General features: G+C 54.0%; 1 protein-coding gene and 1 pseudogene across 1 annotated transcript; both read right to left on the bottom strand.

The window, feature by feature from the left end:
- Positions 1 to 2,303: 2,303 nt before the first annotated feature.
- On the bottom strand, positions 2,304 to 4,514 carry LOC149809929 (uncharacterized; annotated as a pseudogene).
- A 13,010-nt stretch (positions 4,515 to 17,524) lies between these two features.
- On the bottom strand, positions 17,525 to 20,071 carry LOC149809928 (uncharacterized). Its single transcript, XM_089994541.1, has one exon. The coding sequence runs from the start codon at positions 20,069 to 20,071 to the stop codon at positions 17,525 to 17,527; it is 2,547 nt and encodes an 848-aa protein (XP_089850667.1).
- Between the last annotated feature and the right edge of the window lie 949 nt (positions 20,072 to 21,020).

The raw sequence follows: 21,020 nt of genomic DNA, 5'->3' as shown, positions 1-21,020 counted from the left end.
CGCCTCTGGACGGTATTGTCACCAAGCACTTCGCTTAGCTCCCTAGCATCCTTGCACCTCAAGAAATCCTTGAAGTCAATTTTCTTGGACACAATGCGGCTTGCATAGTGTGCCAGCTCCGTAGTCTCCACAAAGCCGTCACTGGTTCTGCGGTACGTTACAATTTGTCCACAGGCATCCATGATGGGCTGAATGACGTGTGTGGGCACGAATGGCTTTGCCAGCTCTTCAGCTAGACCGCAGCCGGGCTTGCACGACTCTGCCATGTATCCAGAGCGGCCAACTCCGGATGGATCCAGGTGGCGTACTGCTCCTTGATGATTATTGGGCCTTCGGTTCTTGCCTGAAGCACCCTGATGACATCCTGCACCTTCTTCATGTTGGAAAATTGGCTCCAGGTCGTGTTGAAACCTACCGCGAGCCGGCTCGCGTTGACAAACCCGTCTGATTGACGACGCCGGCCTTTGTGTTCACGTCCGACAGGTCCTAGAAAGCTTCCTCCACCGCATCTCTGTTGGCTGGTGTTGCAACCCGCATGTGTTGGACCGTTGGGAGGCCTGGTGGCAAGAGGCTCTCAAGCTCCGCAAGTTACTTGCTGCCGGCCCACTTCGCAGCATGCAGAGACACCTTGCTATGCGACCACACCAGCCCACTTTTGTCATGTCGTGGCTCCTCTTTCACATCCTTGAACGGCTGGTCCGCGATCAGGAGGGACGTGCAGAAGTCGATGTTTGGCTTCTTGGACATGTAGTCGCGCACTGTCGTGCGGGAAAGGGCCAAGATCATGTGCATGTTCACATACTGATCCCCGTCGCGCATTTCCGTCAGCAGCGTCCCATCTGCCGCACGGATATCGTGGTAAAATTTGAGCACACCTGCGAACGGAGGCCGTGGCTTGTTGATGACATCCAGCTGCTTCATGGCCTCGCCTATGGTATCGCGGGTCACCCTTTCCTTGATGGACTCCAGGGCATTTAGCTTCTGATCCTGAGTGAGATTCACGAACCCTGCCACCAGGAAAGCATCAATGCCACAAGGCACACACCCAGGAAAGCTTTGCTCCAGCTGCACCAGGACGTGCACGTTGTCGAGCCATGTCTGCAGGTTGCGGGGGTGTACGGTGGGATCGTGCTGACGAGAGACGATGGACAAGAGCACCTTCTTGTCGGGACAAGTATTGAAGAAAATTGCAAGCAGCACTGCCGTGGACACTGTGCGACGCTGGCCGTTTTGTTTGGAGATCACAGACCTGGCTTCGTTGATGAGCTCCTTGATGTTAGGGCACGCGAAAGCGGTGGTTCTGGAGTTGACCTGGGATAAAAGCTCGGAAAGCATGCTGATACACATTCTTACAATGTGTGTCAGTATATATTTTTACACCAGATGGTCATCCCCTGCTGAGCTGACTAGCTCCGCACCCCCACGACATTGAGCTCTACCGTCGGAAAGCCTGGTGGCAGGAGGTTCTGAAGCTCGGCAAGGTACTTGCAGCCAGCCCACGTCGCAGCATGCAGCAAGACCTTGCTGTGCACCCACACTGCTCCACTCTTGTCGTGTTGTGGATCTTCTTTCACAGCCTTGTCAGGCTGGCCGGCGATCAGGAGGGACGCGCAGTACTTGGCATTCGGTTTACGAGACATGTAGTCATGAACCGTTATGCGGGAGCGGGCCAGGATTGTATGCATGTTCACATACTGATCCTCATCACGCACTTCAGTCAGCAACGTCCCATCTGCCGCATTGGATGTCGTGGTACGTTCTGAGCACACCGGCGAACGGAAGCCGCGGCTTGTTGATGACATCCGGCTGCCTCATGGCCACGCCAACAGTCCTTGCGAGTCACCCTAGTCGTGATGGACTCCAGAGCATTCAACTTCTAATCTTGAGGCAATTGGAAAAAGCCTGCCACCAGGAACGCATTGATGCCGCAAGGCACGCACGGGGAAGCTTTGCTCCAGTTGGATCAACACGTCCACGTTGTCGAGCCATGTCCGCAGGTTGCGGAAGTGTACGGCAGGCTCTAAGAGCTCATCACATGCGAGCAAGGGAAATATGCGCCTCTTGTCGGGACACGTGTTAAAGAAGATGGCAAGCAGTGTTGCTGTGGACACAGTACGGCGCTGACCATTCTGTTTCGAGATCACAGACCTTGCTTCGTTGAACAGCTCTATGATGTTGGGGCACTCGAAAGTGGTGTTTCTGGAGTTGACCTGGGACAAAAGCTCGGAAAGCATGATGACATACAGTCTTACAATGTATGCCAGACATTTTTTACATCGGATGGTCATCCCCTGCTGAGCTGACTAGCTGTGTGATCCGTGCAAGCTCATGCCGATGCCCATGGCATTGAGCTCCTGGCCGATGAGCTTGCAGGCGAACGGGAGCTCTATCTTAGTGAACTTGGAGCCGTTCCCGCATGCGGCGCAGTTGTGCACCCCTCGCTGCACGTTGAACGGGATCATTTGCCCGCACGTCGAGCAAATATGAATATTGAACGCATCTGAACAAGTCATGAAGCGCTCTTGGTAAAACGAAGATATACCATGTGACCACAATATATCGGCCTCCATCTCTCCGATACGCAAACCGCCGTCTCTCGAGCGTCCTTCCATCGGTTGACGGGTAAGCGTGACCACCGGCCCTACTTTCCCCCTCGCATGTCTCTTGTCTTGCACGAAGTGCTTCAATTTATTGTACAATACCGGAGCCACGAAGATCGCTACTGGCATCTGCGCTCCAGTTCTTGGATCGTGCATCACCTCATCTCCATGCATCTCGAAGCCTGCGTCCGCGAGGTAGTTGCTGATCGCCTCGGCGGTCACGGGGCCGAAAGGCGTGCCGTCCCCCAGCCTGCCAGCGTGGCACGCGGCCCGTCCGAGGATGCCTTCCAGCATCATGGCGATGGTCATGCGCGAAGGGATGGCGTGGGGGTTCATGATGAGGTCCGGCACCAGCCCGCTGTCCGTGAAGGGCATGTCCTCCGTGCGAAACGTCATCCCCACGACGCCCTTCTGGCCCGAGCGGCTGGCGAACTTGTCGCCGATCTCCGGGATGCGGGGGTCCAAGATGCGCACCTTGCAGAACGAGTAGCCGTCGCCGTTCGTCGTCTTGAACGGCCGGTCAGAATGCACGACGCGATCGACGAACCCGCCTTCGTTGTTGCGCAACGAAATGCTGGAGTCCACGACTGCATCGCCCCTTGATGGCATGCCCTTCCCCACGATGACGTCGCCAGTCGTCACGTAGGTCTTAGGGGCGGGGAAGCCATCGGGCTGGAGCTTGTCAAAGTTGTGGGTGATCGCCTTGATGGTGCGCCGCGTGTCCTCGTAGGGGCAGTAATATTTTTCTTCCTCGCCCGTGCTGTGGTTCTTCGCGAGCTGTTCGCGGAGGGTGTGGTAGTACGTGCTGGTGAACAGGCCCCGCTGGGTGGCGCTGCGGTTCAGGATGACGGCGTCCTCTTGGTTGTAGCCCGCGCATGTGCAGATCGCCACGATGACGTTTGAGCCCGTTGGCATCTCGTTGACGCCCATGATGTCCGCGACGCGGCTGGACACCAACGGGCGCTGGAGGCTGTCCAGGACGTGCGCGCCGACGTCGAAGCGATCGCGGTAGTTCGCCACAGGGAGCCCGATGGCCTGCTTGCCCATCGCGGACTGGTAGCTGTTTCGCGGGGACTGGTTGTGGTCCGGGAACGGGATGATGGAAGCCATGACGCCGAGCGCGAGGCTCGGGTGCACCTCGACGTGCATATGGCGGGGACCAAGGTCCGCATGCGTCATCGCGATGTACGCATGCCCGCACTCCTCGACGTCAAGGTACTCGATGCAGCCAGCGGTTATGAGGTCCACCCATCCTGTAGCTCGTGTGGAAGCGCCCGCAGTACGCAGCAAGTGCAGATGCTTCGCGACGATGGGAACGCCGTCCCGGACCAGCAGCAGCGGGCGCACCATCCTGCCGCCTTCCGTGCAGATGCGGATCTCGGAGTCCGCGACGCGCCACACGATCGTCGTATGGAGGTGAATGCGGCCTGCGCGTTTGCTCGCGGTGCGTAGCACGTTGAGGGTGCCAAACGCATCAGGCACGGTGCCCCAGAGCTTGCTGTTCACGTACACCAAGGTACCTGAGTCCTTGGGGCCCGGCTGCTCCGGCAGCAGGTGGTAGATCGACTCGGGTGCCGTCGCGACGGTGACGCACGCACCTATGGAGAGGTTTTTGACGACGCCGATGCTCTGGCCTTCCGGGGTCTCCGCGGGACAGAAGATCCCCCACTGCGTCCCGTTCAGCTTGCGGGGCTGGATGAGCTTGCTGTTCTTCTCGATGCTCGTGGCGATGCGGCGAAGGTGGCTGAGGGTCGCGCAGTACGTCAGGCGGTTCAGGACCTGCGAGACGCCCTGCTTGGACCCGGTCTTCACGCCCCATGAGCCGGTGGCGAGGGCGTACCGCATGCCGCCGTCGATCGTCGTGCCCTTGAAGATCTTGTACACGTTGCTGGAGCTGATGACGTGACAGGCCATCAGTCTGGGGCCTATGGGCAGAGGACATACGTTGTTTAATTCCTAAGGTCGTACAGATACTACTCCACAAATCACTGGTAAACTGTCCACCCCTATCACTTACTATGTATTGAGGTAGTCCATGAAGTCTGAACACATTCCGACGAAACAGATGCGCGAACTGCTCACCACTGGTGGATGTCCAGCATGGTATGAAGTGGGCCATCTTCGAGAAGTGACAGACTACCACCGCAACGGCATCGGAGTGACAGGTAAGTTGGTGATAAAGTCCACACCAATGGTCTGAAAGGGTCTCTCCGGGACTGGCAGTGGTGCGAGAAGGTTTTCTCGGGTCTGGTGTCTAGCTTTGTTCCGTTGGCAAGAATCACATGCGGCGACATACTGTTCTACGTCATAGATCAGGGTTGGCCACCAATAGTTTGCCTTCAGGGCTATGAGCATACGGTTTCTTCCTACATGTCCAGCCTAAGGTGCGTCGTGCATGCTGTAAAGGGCAGCTTGTCTATATCTCCGTGCTTTGGCAACGCTAGAGCGTTTTCCTTGAACGAGAGATTGCCTACTTTAGTTAGTCCTAAACGCACAGACGAGGTTGCTGCGTCCAAGTCCTTGAAACAGGGATCATGTGCGTATCCGCGTTCCACAGCTCTAATAAAGTTCTCTACGTCTATTTCCTTAATGCGCAGCAGTTCGCTCTGAACTAGCAATGGTGGGTCTGGTTCGATGGGAGGAGCAGACGTTAATTCACCATCCATCGCGTCTGGTCCTACGTCATAAGCAGGTGCAACTGGTGGTGGCAACACCGAACTGGAGCCTGCACGGGCAGCCATGCGTGTTCGTTTCATCAAATCAGACAGATCACTCATTCGAAAGTTCGCCGGTAAACGGTAAGGGGGTGGTGGGAGCTCAGAAGAAGGTGCAGACGGAGTCTGGTTTCCCCCTGTCGGTAAAAAGCGAGCATTCCAAGGTGGGTTGCGATTCCCTGGTCGGGTTTGCAGGGTGACCGTCGCAATGAAGGAGATAAGAGCATCAAAGTGTTCAAAATTGGTCTCAGGGGCTGGGAACAAATGCAAGCGTGGGGCCCGACTAACAGGATCAGCTATGTTGTCTTTACCGGGGATGTGCTTGAGCATAAAATGGAACCGTTGCAAGAACTGAACCCAGCGAGTCTGTTTCCGAGACAAATTCGGTTGGCTGCACAGCCACACAAGGGCGGCGTGATCGGTAAATAGCTCAGTTTCGACGCCCTCGAGATAACAGCGCCAATGTTCAAAATTGTTCACCATCGCGAGTAGTTCTTGCTCCGTGGTGGTCCAGCGCATTTGCGTGTCGGTGAATTTACGACCATGATAGTGTTGCTCGCTCGTCACCTACCGCGACAGAATTGCAGTGTTGTAATAACCAGTCGCATGCGAGTAACGAGGTCGTTTGGTTCGTGTGGCTTGGTTCTGTCGGTTGCCTGACAATTATATACATTGCTATCCAGCGATGTCAGGGCACGCAGCGAAATCGGGGAATTCGCTTTGGAGGGATTATGTGCGTGCCCTTCAGAACCCTGTTGCACGTTCCTCGATCCTGGTTAGTGTTGCTCGCTCGTCACCTACCGCGACAGAATTGCAGTGTTGTAATAACCAGTCGCATGCGAGTAACGAGGTCTTTTGGTTCGTGTGGCTTGGTTCTGTCGGTTGCCTGACAATTATATACATTGCTATCCAGCGATGTCAGGGCACGCAGCGAAATCGGGGAATTCGCTTTGGAGGGATTATGTGCGTGCCCTTCAAAACCCTGTCGCACGTTCCTCGATCCTGGTTAGTGTTGCTCGCTCGTCACCTACCGCGACAGAATTGCAGTGTTGTAATAACCCTCAACTGCTGCCCCTTCTCCCCCCTAACCCCCAACCCCTACGGGGTTGGGGGCGGGGGAAGAGAGGCCCGAGGTAGGTATATGTTGACAGCTTTGAGCTGTCACCAGCCCCCTCCCCTGCTCTGTCCGCAATCATACCACGAGAGCGAAGGCCCGTTTTTCCTATAACGAAGCCTTCTGCTAGTCGGCGGTTACCATCAGTTTCTTATTTACAACGATTCCGCTCCACTTTGGCACTCCTTGCACTTTCTTGGGATTCGTGTTGTCTTACTGACTGGATGGCTTGGTCCACTAAGTGTGCTGCAGGTAGCCTGATTGCCTGCCTGACCTGACCAGAAGACCACGAGACCAAGACTCAAGACGGCTGACTACTCCTTCATTGCCCCCAGGAGCCGAATGCCTGAAGATCGTGGGTGACCTGATCCCCGGTACAGCGACCGCTGTTAGCCCCTCAGTTTACTTCTTCGCCAGTGGAACCATATCCTTTACCTGAGGAAAAAGGTGATTCTATCTCGAATGCCCCACTGTTTGCCTCGCAATCAGAGTATGCTTGTACCCGCAAGTTACTCTGGCTCCCACCGTAATTTTTCGTACGGTGTTCCGCCTTGGGCAGTTGCGTCTTTTTCAATTCGCGCTCGCTCGCAGCCCCTCAGACCCTGCTTCCAGCCCTCCTTTGCCCCCAGTTGCCTTTCATGAGATAGAGAATTGGGTGATACCTTTCCAGCCCCCTTTTTTCCCGCATCCGTTCCACTGCCCCCAGGAGCCATAATCCTGAGTTCAGAGACAGGGTGATGCGCCCTGTCTCTAGTGTCCCTCAATTGCCCCTCATTCCCTACTTCCATTCCATTGCTGCCAAGAGCCCACTTTCTTGAGGCCTGCTCGGCTAAGAGCATCCGCGCCGCGGCTACACGGGAGTGTCCTAGAAACGTGCCAGTACTCCTTGCTGTGAACAGGAAACCCAATACTATGAATACAAATCAATTAAGGGGCGCCACCTCTAGCCCAACGTCCCAAGGAGGCCGGCGAATTACCGTCGCGAGCCGAATGTCGGGCCAGGCTTCCGACCAGCGGGTGAGCGCAGGGGATGCCGGATGTCGGGTTCCCACGCAAGCGAATCAATTTCTTGGTATTCCCGACATCAGCGCTCATCTGACTGCCCCCCCGATCCTGTCGGATCCCTCTCCAGTGCAAGAGGGGACGCAGACATGCACCATACCTCGCGCCCCGAGCTCCCTTACAACACACTCGGGTGACCACCAGGGAGGGACTCTCCCTAGCGACTTCGAACCAGTCCTTCCCAAACGAATTAGATTGGCTTTCTTTGGACCCTTGGACTGTGTTACCTCGCGCTCAGCTTTCCTAATGTCAGCCAATGCAGCAACGATGTCTGTTCTGAAAGGCTGTCACTACAGCCGTCAACGGAACAGTGCAAACGGCATCCCTTTCTTGGTGCTCAGTGTCCGCAAGGACGCAGATATCAAAAAGATCTGGTTGGCAGGTATGGTACCGTTCATATTTGACCTCAACCAACACTTGAAGCATTCTAAGTGTAGAGTGGCCCTTTATGATCAATTCCCCTGGATGTTGTTCCCACCAAACGATGAGCGCAATATGACTTTGGTAGCGCCGGAAGGAAACTCCATGCTTGCAGTTCACAACAGGTTCTCTGTTTTGTGCGAAGCTGGGGCGGTTGGAATGAGTGAAGAGGCCACCGAGCCTCGCGTGGGCACAAGTGCCCACGCATCGGCAACAGTTGCAGCCACTGTTTCCAGGAAGGATAAAGGGAAGTTCAAAGCGGGTTGTTTGAACGTCAGAGGCCTGAAAATTGCTAGCCAAAGTGATAAGGTCTCTGACATTGGCGCAGTCTTGCGGGACAAAGGAGTCAACATCTGTGCAGTTCAGGAAACCTGGCTTGATCCCTCAATCGATGAAATAGTGCTGCTCGGTTATCAGTTTGTGGGATCAGCCGGGTATCCGACTAGCACACGCCTTGGCGGGGGCACTGGCTTCCTTATTGGTGATGACATGGTATCCGATGTTGATACACTGGTATGGCGAGGAAAGAAACATACACAAGCAACCTGGGTACGAGTGAAGGGTACCAACAGACGAAACCATTTGGTAATCGCCAGCGTCTATGTCCCTCCGGTCTCAGACACTCGAAGTTTGGCAGATGTGACAGCCGACTTTGAAGACCTGGCCATTGATATTGAGCATTGGAGCAAGAAGAGCAAGGTCTTAGTTTGTGGTGACCTTAACGCTCGTATCGGGAATAGCAGCGGCGAGACCGCGGCAGTTTACCCAAGAGTCCCCCGCTTTGGAGAGGACACCATCAATGCAGAAGGCAAGGCGTTGACACAGTTGTTGGCACAATGTGACCTGTTCTCCCTCGGAAACCGGTTCGGCCCGGAGACACAGTACACCTGCTTGAGGACCCAAGGGAATTCAGTGGTAGATTATCTCCTGGGTCCTCGTGCCCTGCTGAAATGTGCCCGCTCAGTCACCCACCACCCCCTAGACGACGACACAGACCATGCGCTGTTGTGTGTCGATATCCCCACTAAGCTCGAGAAACGGCCTGTTAAGCCTAAGACCAATGTCCGATGGCGCCTCAACAAGTTTGAGGACCAAACCGTGGCGAAAGCCAATCGTGATCTCATGTCCGAGGAGGTGGCGGCAGCCACCGGTAGCCTGGGTGAAGTGAATGAGGAGAGCTCGCAAAGCGAAATCGATGTGATTGCAACTCAGATCTCTCATATTATTGTCAGGGTAGCAAGCTCCACGATCGGGAAGAAATTAAGCAAGGGCAGGCGCACTGCCCCTTGGTGGACCGCTGAGTACAATGAGATCAGAGTGAAGAGCCAGCAATCATACGAGCTAGCGATGCGCACTAAGGACCCACGAGACTGGGACGCTCTTGTGTCCCTAAGGAAGGTTAAGAACCGGCTGAAGCGAAATCTTAAAGCTCAGCAGTCGGTTGCTGATCAGCTGGCCACGGTACAACTTTGGGATAAAAGTTATGGTTCTAAACGTGCGTGGCAATCAGCAAAGCAGTTGAGAAACTCAAGAGCTGGTTTCGCTCGGAAAGCGTCGACGGCTTGTCAGGGGATCCAGGATTCGCAAGGAAACTTTGTGAATACCCCCCAGCAAATCGCCAGTGTCTTCAAGACACATTATGCAAAATTGGCAAGTCCATCGGAAGATCCCGATTTTCTTCAAGACCATCGGATTCTGATAGAAGCCGACTTTCAGAATTGGCAAGAAGAGGGCAAGGACGTGTTCCAGCCAGAGTTGGATGAGGAGTTTACGGAAGAGGAGATCAATGGCGCCATAGATCACCTTCCGCTACATAAATCGGCCGATAGCGATGATATTACAGGCGAACTGATCCGAAATGGTGGAGGAGAATTGAAAGCCCTGCTGTTGTCTCTGCTGAACCGGGTTTGGCGAAATGAAAGTGTTCCCACGAAGTGGGGGACTGGGATTATAGTGAGTCTGTATAAAGCTGGAGATTCCACTAGGAAACTACCGGGGAATTACGCTCATCTCAATCATCCGCAAGTTGTTTAGCACCATGGTCCGGTTACGGCTTGAAAAAACGGTGGGACTTCATGAGTCCCAATGCGCTTTCCGGGAAGGACGTTCCTGCATCGACCACATCTTTACAATGGCTCAGATGGTGAATGAGTCAGGTGCAACAAAGCAGCCCCTTTATGCTTTTTTCCTGGACATTAAGAAGGCTTACGATGTGGTCTGGAGGGAAGGTCTTTTCTACAAACTGAAAGCTAAAGGAGTAAAAGGCAAGATGTGGCGGGTCTTGCTAGACTTGTTTTCAAAGTCACAATCCTCGGTCCGCATTGCTGGCGAGATGTCGGAGTCGTTCCCATTGATGGTAGGCGTCGGCCAGGGTGACCCCCTCTCCACCTTACTTTTCGACATCTATATCGACGATCTGCTGGAGTCGTTGCATACGGCAGGCGGTCCCAAAGGAATTTGCGTTGCACAAGGGGTCGAGGTCAGGGCCCTCACATACGCGGACGACCTTAATGGTCTGACACTGGACCCCCAGGACTTGCAGGTCAGTATCAACCATGTGGCTGAATGGTTGAAACGCTGGCGTATGCAAGCAAATAAGCTACAAAGTGTGGTGATGGTGTTCCATCCCAAGGAAGGTGAATCAGCGAGCGTCCCAGCTGAGCAGCGATTGAACACCTGGACACTGGACGGACACGCTCTGTCGCAGGTGCAATCATATAAGTACTTGGGAGTTTGGTTCACAGAAAGCGGATCTTGGGATTTACATGCAAGCCAAGCACTGGGCAAAATGCGAGCTGCCTTGGGGTACTGGAGGCCACTGCTAGCTTGTCATCGTATCCCGATCAAAACCCGCGCAATGATGATCCAAACCTTCATCTATAGCTCAGTTCTGTTTGGTAGTGAGGTCTGGTCAACCTCACAAGTCAATAGACGCTGCTTTGACGTCGTCGCAAAGGAGGCGATGCGAGCAGTGATGGGATTGCAGTGTTCAGAAGTGGCCTCAGAAGTCTTGTTCACAGACTTGGGCCTACTGCCCCCTTCGCTTCTAATGGATGCCTCTAAACAATGTTATGACAAGCATCTGTCCACTTTACAGGGAACTCGATGGTGTAAACTGGCAAAAGCGAATCATTTCCCGGGGCACAGAGCAGTCGGACGCCCGAGGGTAGGGGCCAATTGGCAAGGAGAGGTGCAGAAATTTTCAGCGGACAATTGCCACGACCTGAATATCTCTGACATCTTCAAAGCCCCTACAAAACAGCAGGTCGCTAGGCGTATCTCCTTCAGATCTCAAGGGGGAGTGCGTGTAGGGAATGTGCCAGTGCTGGAAGCAGAGGCGTTGCCTACCAATGAGGTTGATAGGCAACACCTCCTTGACAATATCTGGAGTTGGTACTTAATTCAAGGGAAAGCCAGATAGGTTGCATCGCCGCATTCTGCGGTGCCATGGAAGTGGGCGTGCATCGGTGAACAACCACGCAGGCTTGCACCATATCTGTCAAGTTTGTCCTCTGTTCGGGCTCGTACTATCATGAGCGCTAGGAGTGGTAAGCTGTTTGGCCTACGAAGCCGACTTCAAAATCAGACTTACGAGTTTGTGGATCCCGTACAGTATCACTGCAAGGACTGCGATGAGCATTTGGGGGATGCTCACACACGCTGTGTTCACTGTACCGTGGATTGTCCCATCTTGTGGCCAAAAATAGACCAATTTCTTGAAACGGTTGGAGGTCTTGGATTACAAGGTGGGAATTTGGCAACTAAATTGGAATCTCTGTTGGGAGTTGATCTCCTGACAAAGATTTTGAGTGTGGGTTGCGACGATCTCCCAAAGGAATTGACGGGTCGTTTTTGGTCAGCCGTGGCTGACCTCCTTTCTTGCAGGGTACAGGACGCAGAGGATGAAGACATGTCATGTCAGGTTATGGTAAGTCAGGCTGGTCCAGGTACGCTTGCCTCAGGTGATGGTAATGAGAACTCTGATTCCCAAGTAGTTCTTGGAGTTGCCAATGTTCATGTGGATGCGGTAGTGTTGTAAAAAGATACATCGATAGGCTATTACGCGTCCTTCTTGCATAAGCACTCCGCCAGAACCGTGTATGCTGGCGTAGGAATACACTTGGTATTTCTTAGCGGGATCAGGCATAGCAAGCACCGGGGTGGTAGCCATGGCGTGTTGGATAGCTTTAAAGGATTTCTGACAGTCTGGAGTCCATACAAAAGGGACCTTGGATTTCAGTAACTCAGTCATAGGGGCGAGGGTCACAGCGAGTCCCAGCATGAAACGCTTACAGTACTGTACCATCCCCACAAACGAACGAACTTGGTTGGCATCAGTTGGCACAGGCCATTTGGTAACAATATATACTTTAGAGTCCCCGGCCCCGCTGGAGGACAACACTCCGCCGCTTCGCGTTGACGAGGACACTTTCAAGCGCGCTCTAGAGCGACTCGAGGCCACACGCGGCTCGGCAGGTGGGCCCACCGGCATGACATACGAGCACGTGCTAGTTGCGGTGAAAGGCTCATCCGAGGCCTTCAATGCCACCCTAAAATTCATCAACCACATGCTTGCGGGCAAACTCCCGCGCCATCCGTCGCTGCTAGACTCGTCCCTCGTGGGCTTGCAAAAGCCCGACGGTGGGGCAAGGCCCATTGCGATAGGGGAGGTGCTATACCGCCTCGCAGGCTTATGCGCAATGACCGCGTGCGAGAAACTTGGTCGTTCACTTGCGCCTCTCCAGCTCGCGGTGGGCGTTTCTGGAGGAGTAGAGGCCCTTGCACACGCCGTCCGCTCAGCGCTAGCGTCCGACTCCGAGGCGGCATTACTGACCGTTGACATGGCAAACGCCTTCAATACAGTGGACCGGTCGGCGCTCTTCAAAGCGGTGCAGAAACACGTGCCCTCGTTGTTGGCGTACGTTCAGTGGTCGTACGGCGCCCCTACGAACCTGCATGTTATTGGAGCGCAGGCGGGCACTCCTCCGATTCAGTCATGCATGGGGGTGCGCCAAGGCGACACATTGGCCATGCTGCTCTTTGCCCTTGTGTTGCAACAGATCCTGGAGCGCACCTCAGCAGCGGCGCCCACCGTCGCCACAATGGCGATCGCCGACGACATCAGCCTAGTTGGCAAAGTGGACGCGCTGCGGTGCCGCGGTTTCTTCTCGCGCTCACAGGGGCGCAAGGGGTTGCGATCGTTGGCTTGCGCGTGCAGCCGCTCAAGTGTGCGCTCACCGCGGGCCCCTCGCCGGCAATTGCGGCGCTGGCGGCAGACCTGGGCATCATGCATTGCCCGGAGGGAATCACGGTATGCGGCACGCCGATCGGCACGGCCAGGTACGAGGCAGCGACCCTGGACGCCCGCGCGGACTCCGTTATCGCAGAGATTCACAAACTCAGGGCCTTGCCGGTCAGTCTTCAGGCACACTTTACCTTGCTCCGATCCTCCCTGTCCCTTCGCATGGCGCACCTCATGCGCACGGTGCCGTGGGGCTCCCTGCAACACAGCGTTGCGCGAGTGGAGGAAGCCATTACAACGGCCGCTGTTGCGCTTTTTCAGGTGCCTGTAACTGGAGCGCGATCGGTGAGTGCGAATTCAACAGCTCAAACTCCCTTGCGGCACGGCGGATTTGGGCTGCGCGACGCAACGTCGCTTGTCGCAGACGCGGCGCTGGTGGCGGGGGCCTCCAAAGCGCAAGCGGTTATGAAGGAAGGCCCGGATGCATGCAAGCCTTTCTCGAGTGTGACAAGGCCGGGGTTGTTGACCGCTTGGCAACGTGTCTTTGATGATGCATCCGAGGCATGCAAATGGGACCAGAGCGCGCGTGACCTGCCAACCGAGTTGTTGAAGCGGAGCTGCCCGGGGTTCAGAAGTCCGTGTCACGCCTCGTTGGCGATCGCTTGGGCGCGGCCTTCCTCGAAGCTTGCAACACTACCACCGCAGACGGTCGGCGCGCGGCGGCGCGTATCCGCAGTGCGTCCTGTGGACCTGCATCTGCATGGCTAACTGCGCTGCCCACCGCGCCCACTTTGCGCCTTAGCAATGGAGAATTCTTTGCAGCGGGGCGTCACCTGCTCGGTCTAGGGGTGACAACGGCTGTGGATGTTCCGCCTTGCCACTGCACCGCCGGCGACTCCACGACGCCGGACCACGCTCTCTCGTGCAACCGCAATGCAGGTGAGGCATCGATGCGCCATAACTACTGGGTTTCGGCCTGGCGCCATGCCATCCACATCGCGGGCTGCGCGTCTAGCGTGGAACCGCAATACAGCAGCCTTGCAGCTGCGGGGGCGCAAGGGGCTGCTGGTCTTCGCCGCGGGGATATTTTGACTGTCTGGCCTGACGGCCGCGTCCGCATCATGGACTGCGTTGTTACGCACCCGGTGGCCGCGTCGTTTGTTCGCGATGCCGCAGAGGCTGCCGGATCCGCGGCAGCGAAGGCGGAGCTGCGGAAGCAACGAGCCTTCGAGGAGTTTGGGGAGGGCTCCGCTTACGACTTCATCCCACTCGCCGTGGAGTCGTTTGGCCGCATGGGCTCCGCCGCCTCGCGCTTCCTTTCGGAGCTTGGCGACTTGGCGGCAGGGGGGGGGAACCGGGTGTCCAAGGCTGCCTTCGTACGTGGCGTCCGTCGGGAGCTCAGCTGTGCTTTGTGCAAGGGCAACGCGCGCATGTACTACAAGTCCCTCTCTCGTATCGCCGTGAACGTCGGCTCGGACTTCCATGCAAGGTGTGATGCACCGCAGGAAGATCCCGGCGTAGCTTAGGTTGCTGGGTTTCTTGTGTGTATTGTCTTAGTTTGTGATGTTGTTTTCAGTGTTAGTTTCTGTGTTTTTTTCCTGTTTTGCCAGCCTGTCGCTTGTAACAAACATACTTTAGCTGGGTCGACGGACAGTCCTTCACGGGATATAACGTGTCCGAGGTAGGGTGTGCTTGCAACACCGGAGGTGCACTTTTTCAGGGGTGCAACAGTAACCTTCACGACGTAAGGCTTCAAATACCAGGCGCACATGTTCCTTGTGCTCTTCCATGGTGCGGGAGTGAATAGATATGTCGTCTAGATACACAACGCAGCATCCGCCAGGTCGACATAGGGGCCCCAATGCTTGTATCATAGCTCTTTGAAAGATAGCTGTAGCATTGGTTAGCCCCATGGGCATAACGTTGTACTCAAATAAGCCTTGTGGTGATCGAAATGTCGTCTTGTGGCGGTCCGATTCGCGCAGTGCAATCTGATGAAGCCCGCCACCAGGTCAAGAGTGGAGAAACCAGTACTGCCATGGAAGCGGTCAAGGGCTTCCTGGATATGTGGCATGAGTTTATTTAGCTTGACAGTGTTATTATTCAGGACTCTATAGCCAACATACATGCGGAGAGCTCCATCTGACTTAGGAGCAAACAAGACGGGAGAGGCCCACGCAGACTCACTAGGGCGTATCCACCCTCTCGCCAGTAGGCTTCTACTTGTTCAATGAGTTCTTTCTGCTCCAAGGGAGTCAGTCGGTAAGAGCGTAACATACGGGGGGTCGCTCCAGGAATCAGATTGATGGTGGCCTGGTAAGATGGAGGGTGGCTACCATTTGGGGGGATGCCCGACAAGACATCAGCGAACTCAGTAACTAACGGCTGGAGAGCGGCTGGGATTACTTGCTGCACTTTAAACTCACGTTGGATGACGTTAATCGAGGCCGCGAGAAGGGTGTTTGCCTTGAAAAATTTCTTGGCAGCGTGCACAGACTTGATAACAGGGACTTTCTCTGGGTACTGAACACGGGAATCACAGTACTTCCGACCAGAACAGTAATCCTGACCCTGATTTTTAATGTCCAGGAAAATTCCAGTGGGTTGGTACCGTATTTGGGCTGAGTGGGCTCGCAGGAAATTCTGGCCTAAGATGATATCGATTCCGGGGGGGGTATAGTCAAGGACGAGAGCCCGAAAGCTCAAAGTGGTCTTAGAGAGCTTCATGCTGATTTGGCACTCTCCGAAAGATGATATGCTTCCCTTCCCAATCCCGAAACGACCTGATTACTCATTTTTACAAGCGACAGGGCCGGCAAATCTAGGAAAGGCTACCGAAAGACGAACCTGATTACTTGGTTCAATGGTGCACTGGGTGCGCTGCGCCCATGACTGAGACAACGCAAACGGATGCGCCGGTATCAATCAATGTCATTGCCGTTGCTCCCACATAACAGAGCAAAAACGTGCAATACATGGCATGGGTAATCCCGTTTGATCGTGCTGGAAGAGCGAGCTTGGTCTACATGTGCAAGGAGCGGCTCTTGTGTGCCCGGGGCGAGATGAGAGATGCCGATGTGGCGAGCCTTACCGGCAATCTCACGTTGACGTGTGCCAATTTTAGTATAGTTTGTCAAGTATGGTGTCCATAAGTGCCTAAGCTCAAGTTTACGTGGTACGGCTATGGAAATGGCGGTCGTCAGAGGGGCTGTGAAGCGAGCCCGAACACACTGCGATAGGACAAATCTCATATTGTCGCGCCTGTACTACAACTCTCTCTCGCGCATTGCTGTGCGTGTTGGACACAACTTCCAGCCAGGATGTGATGAGCCGGCAGAGGGCCCGGTTGAGGTCTGACTTGCTTCGTTGTTTGTTTGTGTCGCTGTGTGCTTTGTCTTCCTTTTTCTTTTCTTTTGTTTGTCTTTTGGTAGCCTTTCCTAGATTTGCCGGCCCTGTCGCTTGTATTATAATCTCATATCCTCAGGTGCGACATCGATGCAAACCAGCCGGTTGTTACAGATGTATGTGGAAAACGTAGGGGTTCCTACGTCTGCAACGTAAACCTCGATAGGGGTGTTCAGCAATGGAACCAAACACCCTTTACCTGAAAAAAGTCCTGACCGAAGTCCCTGATACGTGATATATTCTGATAGTGTCTCCAGGCATCTCCCGTAGGAGACCGACCTCCGAACCCTGGACCTCCCATTGCTGCTATCTGATTCCCTATCGAGGATGACTCAACATACGTCTAGCGACGTCTTCACATAACACATCACCCCCTCGTCGCAAGACGGCAGGAGCACGGAGTCATCTACTGAACGTGAACATGAAACATGAGACATGAATGTGAAATGTGGTCATGAACATGAAGCCTGAAGTCTGGTCTAGACATGAAACTGAACATGAAGTCTAATCCTTGTCTGCATCGGCGCCTAGTGGCGGCCAGTCGTCGTTCGGATCTAGACGCTGAAAGCCTTCAACCAATGCCAACGGACTGTCGTCCTGTGCTTGAGTGGCTGCTTGAGAGGCGCTGATGGGGTTTCGGGGGGCTATCCAGCCTACCTCCTCGCATCTATCGATGAAGTCCCCGAGATCATGACGCATGAACTGAGCGCGCGCTGCGCGTTCGGCTGCGCGATTCCGACGCCGTGAACTTGAAGGCTGAGCGTGTGCTGGAGCCTGGCGGACCACAGGTCCCAGATCTGAGTCGAGGTCGCTGGACAGCGGACTCTCATTTGGGTTATTCCAGTATGAAGGCCCAACTGATTCTGATGCAGCTGGCTTGACTGGACTTGAGGGTACTGACATGGGGTTGACTCCCCACCCTCCTGACTGAAGGGGAACCCGTGCTGAGGGGCTGACCTGCATGAACTCACTGTAGGCTTAGAGCCTCCTTTCTGTACAGTGGGGACAGCCTCTTCAATTCTGATGCTGGAATGGCCCTGAATATTTTGGCCCTGACACCTTTGGTACATCGTCCAAGGTAATCCTCGACTGTGCTGATACAGTTCTCACAGTCCTTGAACTCATGCCAGGAGGGCTCACAGCTTCCCTTCCACTGGACGAGGAATTCTGCATAATTCTGTTTCCTCTTGGAGCGGGACGAAACCACATTATGATTAATGATGGCCTCTACTTCCCATTCTTGAGCTCCATCAATCATGACTGGCACAACTGCCCTGTTTCCCCTTGGAATATAGGGCTTGACTAACGTGACTGACACTCTGGGGTGTATCTGCAAATTGGAAGGTAATTCCAATAGCACTGTGGATCCATTGGCACTGTGCTGTAGCACCTTGACTGGTCCAATGAATCTGGGACTGAATTTGTGCCTTAAACTTGGATGCCTGAGACTGATGTGCTTGATACTGAGCCACACCAAGTCTCCTGTCTGATAATGGTGGTGGTTGACTACACCCTTCTTATCATGAGCTTCCTTCATTTTGCATTTAGCCCAATGAACACTTTGCCTGGCTCTGGCAAATTCTTCTTTCGCTTGAAGATATGTGCGCTCCCCCTTCGGTACTGAAGCGCCCATCCATGAGGCCAATTCTGACTGTGGGGCAACTAATCCCTTCTCAGTTGCTATTCTGTCCTTTACCGCCTCAAAGGGGGCTAAAGGCACCGTGATTCTGTTCATTCTGAAAGGCGTGCTACCAGTTGCTTCACGATACATGTCGTTCAGAGCAAACTCAATGAAGGGCAACTTCTTGTGCCAATCACTCTGATCTGGTGCTACATAATGCCTTAATGCAGTCTCTACCACTTCATTGGTCCTTTCCACGAGGCCATTGGTCTGAGGGTGGTATGCTGTACTGAGACTTAACCTGATATCTGCTAGGTCACACAATGTCTTGAAAAGTTCTGAATTCCATTGTGGACCCCTGTCACTGACTATCTTGGTAGGCATGCCATAATGAGGGAAAACCTCCTTGAAGAACAGCTCTGCAAACCCTTCTGCAGTCAGAGTGGTGTGTGCTGGTATCAGCCTGACCATTTTGCTGAGATGACAGCAAAACACCACGATAGCATTATACTTTTCTGAGGCTGATGGGGATAAGTCTACGATTAGATCTACCCCCACTGTTCTCCAGCAACTGCTAGGAGCCTGAATGAATGTAAGCGGTGGTCTTTTTCTACGCCTATCCGGCTTATCACTCTGACATTTGTAACATGATTGGACGTAGTTCTTTATATCGGTGGAAATGCTGGGCCACCAGAACTGTCGTTGGACAAGTTGGAGTGTCTTCTGAATCCCCAAATGCCCACACCATGGCACATCATGGTGCCAGTACAATATGTCTGACCTGAGTTCCCCTGAATCCGGAACATATAGGAGATTGCCCCGCCACAACAGGTCGCCTTTCCCCTCTGATAACTGAAATGCCTTGCGTTGAGCGGTGGTCTGTACAGAGGTATCTCCTCTCGTCCCAGCCCCAATTCTGTCAAACAACGCTTCTACCAGTGGTTCATAAGCACTTAGGGAGGGATCAGTCTCCTGTGGAAGGGCGGTAGACATCTCAGGCTGATCAGGCACAGGAGTCCCCTCTACCCCTGAACTTTCTGGGCTGATGAGTGTACTTGTTTTCTCACCGGCATCACTCCCATGACCTTCTGATAATTCTGAACATGAACGTGAACGTGAACCGGATTTCGCTGGCCCACTAGTCCGGCGGTCTGTGGAGGGAGGATGCTGTACTGATGAATTACTGAATAGGTGTGCGTCATGCAACTCATCAGTCTCAAAATGAACACGTTTCGTACCACGACGGCGGGCTGTTCCACCCCCTGATGACTGGTCATCCCCACGCTGACTGCTGCTCGGGGTGCGGCGCGTGTGGCCTCCCAGGAGGATGCTGGTGTAGGTGCAGACCACTTGCTGTCGGCCTCGATGAGCCTGGTCTGAACCTCCTGCAGTTGCGCTTCCAGTCTTGATTCTGATTCGCGAGCCAGCGACAGCTGTGTCATCGCCGTGAGGATCTGAGCACGCACTTTCTCCAAGTCGCGGCATACTTGAAACTTTTCCTGAGTCAGCTTGATGCTGTCTGCCATCGCTAGATGCATCAGCCGAGACTCGGTCATGGACGGGCTCTGCTGGGTCCATGCTGACACTGTACAGCACACTTCGTGAGCGGTCGTACATGGGATTGGAACCGAAAGGCCAATTATCCCCTGGTAACGTGAGTGCCTGCGCGGCTGGTGGCGTTAACATCCTGCTCAAGGCATCAGCCACAACGTTCCTGTCACCTTTGACATACAGAACCTCATACGTGAAGCCTGCCAGAAACTCCAACCAGCGAGCTTGGCGGCGATTGGGCCGTTCTTGCTTGGCCAGCCATGTTAGTGGCTCATGATCTGTGTGCAGCAAAACTGAACTGCCCTCGAGATAGCAGCGCCATTGCTTAAAGCAATATACCATGGCGAGCATCTCCTGCTCTGTGGTGGTGTAATTCACCTCAGCTGACGTGAGTTTGCGTGCCACATATGCAATTGGGTAGGGAGTATCTTCTTTGAAACTGAATTAAGACACCCCCTATTGCCTTTGTGGATGCATCACTGAACACATGAAATGGCAAAGAGAAGTCCGGATGGAACATCATCGTTGCATTCTGAAGGCACAGTTTGAGCTGATTCCATGAATCTGTGCATTCTGAGGACCACATTGGTGGATTTTTCTGGGTATGGGCATGTAATGCCCAAGCCAGGTCTGAATACTTAGGGATGAATCTATTAAAATAGTTCATGAACCCCAGGAATCGTCTGCATTCTGTGGCTATGGATTCCTTTAATACTGTAGCCTCTGATTTTGCATCTGCAGCTTGTGCTGCCGCCAACTGATGCACCAACCGTGAGTGGAGGCTCCCAGTCCGTGAGTGCCTTGACTTTATTGGGATCAGGCATCACCCCCTGACCTGTCACAATATGCCCCAAGTACTTGAGTTGGCTTTGAGCCCATGTACACTTGGGTAATTGACAAAACAGGTTATGCTGATGCAAGGAGGTAAGCACAGCATCTAAGTGCTTAGCATGCTCCTCCATGCTACTTGACTTGATAATCACATCGTCCAGATACACCAGACAGTATCCTCCTAATATATGCTTTCTGAGGATAGTGTTCATGGCTTGCTGGAAGATGGCTGGGGCATTACTGAGGCCCATTGGCATGACACACCATTGATACAATCCAAATGGTGTGGGAAGGCAGTATATGGTTTACTTTCCTCTTCCATGGCAATTTGATAGAATCCGGATGCCAAATCCAATGCACTGAATACACATGCCCTTGTAAATTGTCTAGGAGCTCACCTTGATTGGGGATGGGACCTCTGTTGAGTACTGTCCTCGTATTCAAATGCCTGAAATCCACA

This window comes from Nuphar pumila, unplaced genomic scaffold (assembly GCF_984573655.1).
Source record: "Nuphar pumila unplaced genomic scaffold, dmNupPumi1.hap1.1 HAP1_SCAFFOLD_669, whole genome shotgun sequence".
NCBI lineage: Eukaryota > Viridiplantae > Streptophyta > Magnoliopsida > Nymphaeales > Nymphaeaceae > Nuphar > Nuphar pumila.
The sequence above is the reverse complement of the archived record's forward strand: the minus strand, read 5'-3'. Positions and strand labels throughout refer to the sequence as shown.

Excerpts from the sequence above, each read along its gene's own strand:
- LOC149809928 (XM_089994541.1), bottom strand. The coding sequence starts at position 20,071 with ATGGTATATTGCTTTAAGCAATGGCGCTGCTATCTCGAGGGCAGTTCA.